Here is a 9,648-nt window from a genome sequence, read left to right on the forward strand (position 1 = left end):
CTTTGCAAAAGAGTGCACCAAACTGATTGGTCTGAACTGCCCAATTTCGGAGGCCTCAGGAAGCTTGGGCACAAGCACTACGTTTGCAGAGTTCAGGATACCTAAGTTTGAACAATTCATATGGTAGAACTGATTTAGAGCGTCAAGGAGGTCCTGCTTGACAGTAGCCCAGCAGCTACGGTAGAAAATCCCCGAGAAGCCATCAGCACCCGGGGCGCGATCCGTCGGCATTTGCTTGATTGCTTGCCAGACCTCCTCCTCGGAGAATGGGAGATCCATTCCCTCATTGTCAATCTACGGCGAGTTGATCGCGTCCCAGTTGATTGTACAGGCGCGCGTGAGCTTCTGACCCATGATGCTCTGGAAATGATCCAAGATCACCTTCTCCTTTTCCTTGTGGTCAGACACTCTGCAGTTCCCTTTCTTAAGCGATAGGATGAAGTTTTTTCGCCGTCTTGAGTTGATCTTGGCATGGAAGAAAGCAGTGCTGGCGTCCCCCGCCCTAAGCCAATTGATGCGGGAGCTCTGTTTCTTTCTCGCCCGTTCTATCGCAGCTAAACCCGATAGCCGCAGCTTCAGCTTTTTACGCAGCTCCCATTCTGCATCAGATAGGGTCCTGTTTTCCTGGGCGGTGTCAAGGCGCAGGATAATCTCTTGGGCCATGTGGAACTGGAGCTTTGCATCGCTAAATAATCCTTTACTCCACTTCCTCAGGGCGTTGGCCGTGCGCTTCAGCTTGACGTGCAGGGAGAGGAGCTTGCAACTAGACTGGACTGGCCTCATCCATGCTTCAGAGACAGCCTCATGGAACCCCGGAAATTTTGGCCAGAAACTCTCAAAGCGAAACCTCGCTCTGCCGGGAGAAGCGCATGCATCTGCCAGGACCAGAGGGCAATGATCGGAAACAGAGGTCGAGGCGGCGTGCAGCAGGTGTTGAGGGAAGAGGGCATCCCACCTCGTGTTGCAGAATACACGATCAAGGGCAACAAGAGTGGGAGTCTGCTGCTCATTACTCCAGGTAAATTTCCTATTCTTCCTTCTAATTTCAAACAACTCGGCTCTGTTGAGCGCAGCTCTGAACTTTCCCATCAGACGTCGGTTCAGGTTTACGTTGTTTTATCCCTAGCTTCATAGATGAGGTTAAAGTCTCCAAGGGCGAGCCAGGGGTGGCTGAAAACAGGCGCAACAGAGGATAACTCATCAAGGAAAGCTTCTTTGAGGTTGTCATCGGTTGGGCCATAAACTGACGTGAGGTAGAACTCCTTATCCTCCATTAGGGATTTGACAGTAGCCGTCAGGGAAAACTGGGAGGCAATACATTTGCTAAGATGCACCACAGTGCTGTTCCAGAAGATGCTGATGCCTCCTCTAGATCCGTTGGCAGGCAGGTGGCATACTTGGTCTAGTGTCGCGCCCCCAATTTCCCTAGATAGGGCATCAGTCCAGTTACTAATTTTCTTTTCTTGGAGACAAAACAATGGATGGTTTCCAAGCAGCTAAACTTTCCTGGACAGCGTGGCGTTTAGCAGGAAAATTCAGGCCTCTAACGTTCCAGGATATGATAGTGCAGGTTGGGCTACTCATGGGGGAAACAAGTTTGCCAGCAGAGAAACATCACTAGAGAAGTAAAACAACAGGGTACACAAGCCAAACTAGCAAGCAACATCAACAGCGGCAACCACCAGTAGCGCTCTACTGCCGCCGTCGATCTACAGCTCCTACCAGCACCCTGACACAGAGAGGACAGGCACACCAGCCCAACTAGCAGGCAGCGGCCAACGCGAGCACCACCAGTAGCACTTGCTCCGCATTGCCAGATTGCTGCAACTACCACTAAACCTGCCGACTGAAAGAAGAGAAACATTCCTAACTCTAACTGGCGCCTCACCGGCCTCTGTTGGTTTACATGAGGTTTTGCTAACATGGAGCACTCATTCGGCGACTGTGGCTGGGCCACCAAGTCCTGCTGCGAAACGTAGAGCTGCGTCTTCGAGGCGGGTGAGGAGCTCGAGGCCATGGATGTCTTCCTGGGAGAGTGGCTCTTCGAAACACTACACGAGCTTCTTCGCCGCTGATGCCGTCATCTTGTCGCATGGGGCGAGGATGCCAAGGCCTTGGACTATCCTCAGGGAAGCTCGGCTTGCCACCGGGACGTCATTCTTTGCTCCTGCTTGGCGAGCACTCCTTCTGGGGGAAGCATCTGTTTCTTTGGCTTCCCTGCATCCGGTGGTGGCGCAATTGGAGAGGCGATGATGGGTTGCTGAACATCGGTGAAGAGGGCACGGGCGACCGCCTGCTTGCCTTGATCCTCCTGGGAGCTGCACTGCCCTATCTCGAGGCCATCCATCTTAGCAGTGACCAGGGGGAGGTGCACTGGCTCAACTGTCGTCGGTGTTGCTGTCTTGGTCATCTTCAGGGTGGGGCTTGGACAGCTGCGCAGAGGAGGGCGAGCGCGGCTGAGGGTGGAAGGGGCCCGGTGATCTGCTGTCATCTGCTTAGCGAGCTTTTTCGGAGGCTTGGGGGAGAAGGGCAGCGGCTGTGCCAGGGCGGCTTCAATTGTGGCGTTTACCTCAAACACCATACTGTCAGTCCAGCGGGGAGGGGTGATGGTGTCGCTTCTGTTAGCAAAGAAGCGGGCCACTTGGTCTTCAGGCTCTTCAGCGGGCGGAAGCGGTGTGTCAGTCTGAGCTGGAGGAGCTGGAGGGGGTGGGGGAGCCACCGCAACTGGTGCGGCCGCCGGGGGCAGCAGGGGCGCGGCGGGGCAAGGAGTGGCTCCGGCATCTTGGTTGAGCGTCGACGTGGCGCCGCCTGTGACGCGGCCCCGGCTTGCGGCTGTGGTGACGTTTGGCGCTGGGCGAGCGGGCAGCCGGGGCGTCCTTGCTGGGACGTGTAACACCCCGGATGTAACTTTCCATATTTGTAACTCCGACTCTTGCCATTTTCGGCTATGTGTATGATATTCCCTCCGTGGTCGGGTTTTTGTTTTTCGTTTTGTATTTTGTTCATGTCATGCATCTCATACCATGTCATCATGTGCATTGCATTTGCCTACGTGTTCGTCTCAGGCATCCGAGCATTTTCCCCGTTGTCTGTTTTGCAATCCGGCGCTCCCATATCCTCCGGCGCACCCCTCTTGTTTTCTTTCGTGAGCGGGTGTTAAACGTTCTCAGAATGGGCCGAGGCTTGTCAAGTGGCCTTGGTATACCACCGGTAGGCCACCGGTCAAGTTTCGTTCCATTTGGAGGTCGTTTGGTACTCCAACGGTTAACTGGGTAACCGCAGATGCCTTCTGTGTGTTGCAGAAAAACCCCCTCTCTAAACAGCCCAAAACCCACCAAACTCTCTTCCATGCTCTAGGCCGTTCGATCACGATCGTGTGGGTGAAAACCGCACCTCATTTGGAGCCTCCTAGCTCCCTCTACCTATATATGTGCACCCCTCCCGAAAGCATTCGCAGTCCAAAACCCTAAAACTCCTCCCGTCGCCGCCGGACGCGTCCGCTTCGGCCGGACGAAGCCGCCACCGCCCCCGCGGCCAATCCCGCGCTGCCACGTGGCCCCGGCCACCGCCCGTACGCCGCGGCCCGCCGCCGGCCCCCGCGGGCCCGTGCGTCCGAGCCCCGCCGACCGTCTCCGCCCGCGCCCCGCGCTCCTCCACCCGCCGCCTCCGCGTCCGCCGCCGTGCCCCGCCGCCGACGCCTCGCCGCCCCACGTCGCCGGTGCCGTCCGCCGCCGCCCGCGGGGACCGAAGCCGACGCCCGCGCCGCCGTCTCCCCTCACCGGACTCGCGTCCCCGACCTCCTCCGCGCTTCCCCGACGCCGGCCGCCGCGTCTCCTCTCCTCCGTCTCCGGCGACGAGCCTCCGGCCGTTCAGGCGAGCTCCTTCGGCCGATCCAGATCCAGTCAACGACGGGAGGTTGACTTCTATCTTCCCCGAAATATTTCCAAGTCCTATGGATTTTGCAGTATATTGCTATGTTCAACGCATCATAACTCTCTGCATATAGATCCGTTTGATGCGTGTAATATACCAAAATGTTCGCCTCGTGATTCTCTTCATTTTGTTCCATTGCACCATGTTAATTTGTGTCCATATTGATGGCCAAATCTCTGGTGCAAGAGTGCTAGTTGCTGTTATCTGCTGTTACTTAGCAGAACTTGTGGATTTGTTACTTCTGTATCATTTAATCTATGCATTTTATGGGCATGAGCTCTAGATGTGTTTTTTTGTATGCCATGCTATCTTTCCAGTGGTGTATGCCATGTATTTCTGTGATCTCTGTGGTGACTAGCACAAGCGTGCAAACTAGTCTCCGTACTGTTTCTGATTTCTGAGACTGTTGTTATTTTGTTGCCATGTAAACTTGATGCTACAGAGAGATCCATGCATATTTTGGAGATGCTCAGTAAGGATGTTTTGTAGATATTTTTGTAATTTATCCATTCATGCCCTTCTTTGCAATTATGGTGTGCCCTAACATGACTCAATCTTGCTCTACTTTTGCTATAAAATATTTCTGGCAGATTGTTTACGTGTTATTCAATTTTGCCAAGCTTGTTGTAGTTGATCCATACATGCTATGTACTTGCTCTTGCCATGGATAGCTTCATAAACATGCCATCTTGCTGTAGGTATGCTTGTTTTGTCATGCATTGCTTTGTGGTGAGTGCATCAAGCTCACCAAGATGCCTTCATATTATTATTTCTGCCATGCTCTGTTTTCTGCCAAGTCTGAAACCTGTTAACGAAACTTGCAATGTTTACATGGTTGTCATCATATCTTCTGTTCCTTTTTGGCTTATGATCAGTAAGGGACTGTTGTCATATGAATTTAATAGGATACTGCCATGCCTTGTTTTTCTATTTTAAGTTCCTGTAGTATGTTGATTTCGTGCTCTGAACATTGCTACCTGATGCTGTTTCAGGCATGTCCAGTAATTTCACCAAGTCTGTGAACCTGTTATCTTTTGCACTTTTGCCATGCTTGTTTGAACCTGTTATGTTGTGATCTAGCCGTAGCTCAGTGTTCATCTTTTGTCAAACATCTCCTGTAGTTTACTGTCATATTCTTTGTTGCTATGTTGGAGTGCTGTAGCATTCTTACTTGTTGCATTTTAAGTGCTATCTTGCTGTTAATCGCAGATCCGTGTCATTCTTGTTTTGTTTGCCATTTGCAAACCGTGCATCCGTTTCCGGTGATCTTTATATCGATTTCAACCGAAATCATCTCATCTTTCCAGTGGCATGCTTGGTTTGCCAAGTTACTGCCTTTTTTCATCATTTTTGTCCGGAGCACGCATATGCATCGCATATCATGTCTTGCATATCATACATGTTTTGCATCATGTTGCTTGTGCATTTCCCGTGATTTATTGCGGTTCCGTTGCTTGTGTTCTTGTGTTGAGTAGAGCCGGGAGACGAGTTTGTGAACGAGGAACCTGTTGAGTACGCTTACGAGGATCAAGCTTTCGACAACTCTGAGCACTGGCCCGGGTTTTACCATTCGCCACCTAAGCCTTTTCCCCCGGGTTTTTCGTGAGCCCGAGGGTCATCTTATTTTAAACCCCCCGGGCCAGTGCTCCTTCGAGTGTTGGTCCGAACTGAGTAGACTGCGGGGCCCCCTCGTGGAAACTCGAGGTCTGGTTTTACTCGTAGGATGTCTCATCCGGTGTGCCCTGAGAACGAGATATGTGCAGCTCCTATCTGGATTTGTCGGCGCATCGGGCGGCTTTGCTGGTCTTGTTTTACCATTGTCGAAATGTCTTGTAGACTGGGATTCCGAGACTGATCGGATCTTTTCGGCAGAAGGTTTATCCTTCGTTGACCGTGAGAGCTTATGATGGGCTAAGTTGGGACACCCCTACAGGGTATTATCTTTCGAAAGCCGTGCCCGCGGTTATGAGGCAGATGGTATTTTGTTAATGTCCGGTTGTAGAGAACTTGTCACTTGACTTAATTAAAATACATCAACCGCGTGTGTAGCCGTGATGGTCTCTTCTTGGCAGAGTCCGGGAAGTGAACACGGTTTGAGTTATGAATGCCGTAAGTAGGAGTTCAGGATCACTTCTTGGTCATTACTAGATGACGACAGTTCCGTTGCTTCTCTTCTCGCTCTCTTTTGCGTATGTTAGCCACCATATATGCTTAGTGCCTGCTGCAGCTCCACCTCATTACACCATCCTTTCCTATAAGCTTAAATAGTCTTGATCTCGCGGGTGTGAGATTGCTGAGTCCTCGTGACTCATAGATTCTACCAAAACAGTTGCAGGTGCCGACGATGCCAGTGCAGATGATGGGATTGACCTCAAGTGGGAGTTCGATGAGGAACGTGGTCGTTACTATGTGTCTTTTCCTGATGATTAGTAGTGGAGCCCAGTTGGGACGATTGGGGATCTAGCATTTGGGGTTATCTTATTTTCATTTAGATTTTGACCGTAGTCGGTCTATGTGTGTATTTTGGATGATGTATGAATTATATTTATGTATTGTGTGAAGTGGCGATTGTAAGCCAACTCTTTATCCCATTCTTGTTCATTACATGGGATTGTGTGAAGATGACCCTTCTTGCGACAAAACCACAATGCAGTTATGCCTCTAAGTCGTGCCTCGACACGTGGGAGATATAGCCGCATCATGGGCGTTACAAGTTGGTAATCAGAGCCATCCCCGACTTAGGAGCCCCCTGCTTGATCGAATCGCTGGCGTTGTTGAGTCTAGAAAAAAAATGTTTTGAGTCTTAGGATTATATATATCGGAGAGTAGGATTCTTTTTACTCCTCAGTCCCTTCGTCGCTCTGGTGAGGTCTCCTGACGTAGAAGTTTTGACTCTTCTCTCCTCAAATTTCACTAAAAAAAAATTTAGGATCACGCGGGTATCTTAGAATCGTTCTGATGGTTTTGTGACGAGAACATTGTTCTTGGTGCCTCCTGACATTTAGGGGTTGTGGCAGTGTCCCGGGGAGTTGAGCTCCGAGGTGTTGTCGTCACAATTTTTTCGTTGCAGTTCTGGTATACCTGAGTTTCGCCGACATCGAAATCTCTTTTATGCAGTTGTTGGTGAGATCACCTCGACGCCACCCAGTACAGGGGCGGGAGTTCGGGAGTATTGCCATAACTCGTATAACGGATGCTTTTCGAAGGTTGAGGTACACGATTTCCGAAGGTTTCTTGGTTATGTGTTGACTGATGGATACAGCTGGATCTAGGGATTGCTAGTTTGGGTGATATATTTTGTGTCCCCTATATCCCCAACACCAGATTGCATAACCAGAAAGTTTCGGGAGTTTATAAGTGGGAATTCAAGTAGCTCTTAGGATATCTTTCCGACAGACGCATGATATGAGATTGGGGTTCGACGTCTAGTCGTCCGCCTTTCCACGGTTGGTTTTACAGTGGTCTCGTAGTGTCTTAAAGAGTCCTTGGCTATGCCGACTCGGGGACGCTTCGTATGTCATGTGCACAGCCTTGTACATGATGGTGCTGTATGATCGAGCCCGTGTGGGCCCCACCATGAAAACTTCGGACGAAATATCTATCATATGTTTGTTTCGGCTTAGTCTGCAAGCCAATACTTTGTTTTGTTTTGAATTGTGGTATTCGAGTTGCTTCAAAATCAAATGTTGATTCCATATCTTCTTATAAAGGGCTTCTCAATTTATGGAAGTGCGATGATTTACTATGGAATTCATTCGTTCATCCTCGTTCGAATGTTTATTGTGAAGACTATATGTTGCAAATTCCTATTCGTTCATTCAACTTGACTATTTGTCTATCAAGATGCTCCGCCAACGCGTCAGAATCCGGATCGCAATGAAGGGAGTCAAGCGAACCCTCCGCCACCACCTCCGCCTCCGGAGGCATGGCAAGCTATCATGGCAGCCACCAACGCCAATGCTCAGATGATTCTGCAACTCTTGCAAGAACGCACCCAAGGGCAAGGCAATCAAGGAAATCAAGGCCAAGGCAACAATCAGTCTCACTTTGCTACCCTCAACCAGTTTCTCGCAAATCAGCCCAAGTCTTTCAGCTACTGTGCCGAGGCCACGGATGCCGATGATTGGCTCGTGGACATCAACAAGCATTTTGAATGTAGCAATGTCAGGCCTGAGGACTATGTCAAGTTCGCTTCTTTTCAACTCAAGGACCAAGCTGCTGATTGGTATCAACAATACAAAGATTCCAGTGGAGGTCGTGTGATCACTTGGACTGACTTCTGTCGGGATTTGAAAGCGCACCACATTCCACAGAGTGTTGTTGAGAGCAAGCGTGAGGAGTTCCGCAATCTCAAGCAAGGCAACATGTCTGTGTATCAATTCAACATCCAGTTTCAGAAACATGCTCGCTTCGCTAAACAAGATGTTCCTGATGAAAAGAGCATGATCTATCACTTCAAAGGTGGCCTTAGAGAGGATCTGCAGTTAGCTCTCGTTCTTATTGAGCCTACTCAGTTTGATCAATTCTAAATATGGCACTGAAGCAAGAGGCTGCTCAGCTCAAGTGTGAGGCTTCTAAGAAGAGAGTCAGGGACGCAGTTCAGTCTTCTTCTTCCTCACTTGTGGCAGCTAAGCAACAGAAGTTCTGGTTGCCTCCTCCTCCTCCGTTTCGTCAGCCTTACCAGCAGAAGAACAAAGGTGGCCATGGTTCTTCCAACTCTTCCAACTCTGGCTATCAGAACAAGTCTCAGAATCAAGCTTCAAAGTCCAATGCTCCTTATCACCGTCCACTCTCAGAGGTGACTTGCAACAAGTGTCAGCAGAAAGGTCACTATGCTAACAAGTGCTTCAACCAAAGGCGTCTTCCGCCTCCTCCTCCTGTCAGATCTTCCAGCAATGCAGTGATCAAGCATAATCCAAAGTCTGCAAAGGTGAACATGATGAATGCAGCTCAAGCGGAGGAATCTACTGATGTGATAATGGGTAATCTCTCAGTTATTGATATTCCTGCAAAAGTCTTATTTGATAGTGGTGCATCGCATTCTTTCTTGTCATACCCATTTGCATCGAAGCACAATGTTGACACAGAGATTTTATCCAAAGTTATGCAAGTTGTTTCTCTGGGAAAGCTTTTGACTTCTAGTTTGGTTGCTCCCGATGTTTCCATCAAGATGGGGTACTATAAATTTCTGTCTTATCCAGTTGTTCTTGGTCACTCGGATATTGATCTAATTCTCAGGATGGACTGGCTTTCTAAGCACAAAGCTCAACTTGATTGTGCTGCCAGGGAAATTCAATTGACACACTCTTCTGATGATGTTATCATTTATGCCGCTCGTGATGAAACCATTCGGTTATTTTCTCTCAATGAGAAGGGCGAATTGAATGCCATCTCTCAAATTCCAGTCGTTTGTGAGTATCAAGATGTCTTTCCAGAAGAGCTTCCGGGTATGCCTCCTCACCGGCCAGTTGAGTTCGTTATCGATCTTGAGCCGGGCACTGAACCCGTTTGCAAGCGTCCATACAAGCTTGGACCCAAGGAGCTGAAGGAATTGAAGAAACAGCTCGATGAACAAGAGCGTCTGGGTTTGATCAGACCGAGTTCTTCTCCATGGGGTTGTGGTGTTCTTTTTGTCCAGAAGAAGGATGGCACGGACCGACTTTGTGTCGACTACCGTCCATTGAACAAGAAGACAATCAAGAACAAGTATCCACT

General features: G+C 49.6%; 1 protein-coding gene across 1 annotated transcript; it reads right to left on the minus strand.

Annotated features, from left to right (window-relative positions):
• Positions 1 to 294: 294 nt before the first annotated feature.
• LOC141042841 (uncharacterized) lies at positions 295 to 1,089 on the minus strand. The gene has a single exon (XM_073511738.1). It carries the CDS (start codon positions 1,087 to 1,089, stop codon positions 295 to 297), a length of 795 nt encoding a protein of 264 aa, XP_073367839.1.
• Positions 1,090 to 9,648: the final 8,559 nt, after the last annotated feature.

The sequence above is a fragment of the Aegilops tauschii genome, chromosome 3, assembly GCF_002575655.3.
Source record: "Aegilops tauschii subsp. strangulata cultivar AL8/78 chromosome 3, Aet v6.0, whole genome shotgun sequence".
NCBI lineage: Eukaryota > Viridiplantae > Streptophyta > Magnoliopsida > Poales > Poaceae > Aegilops > Aegilops tauschii.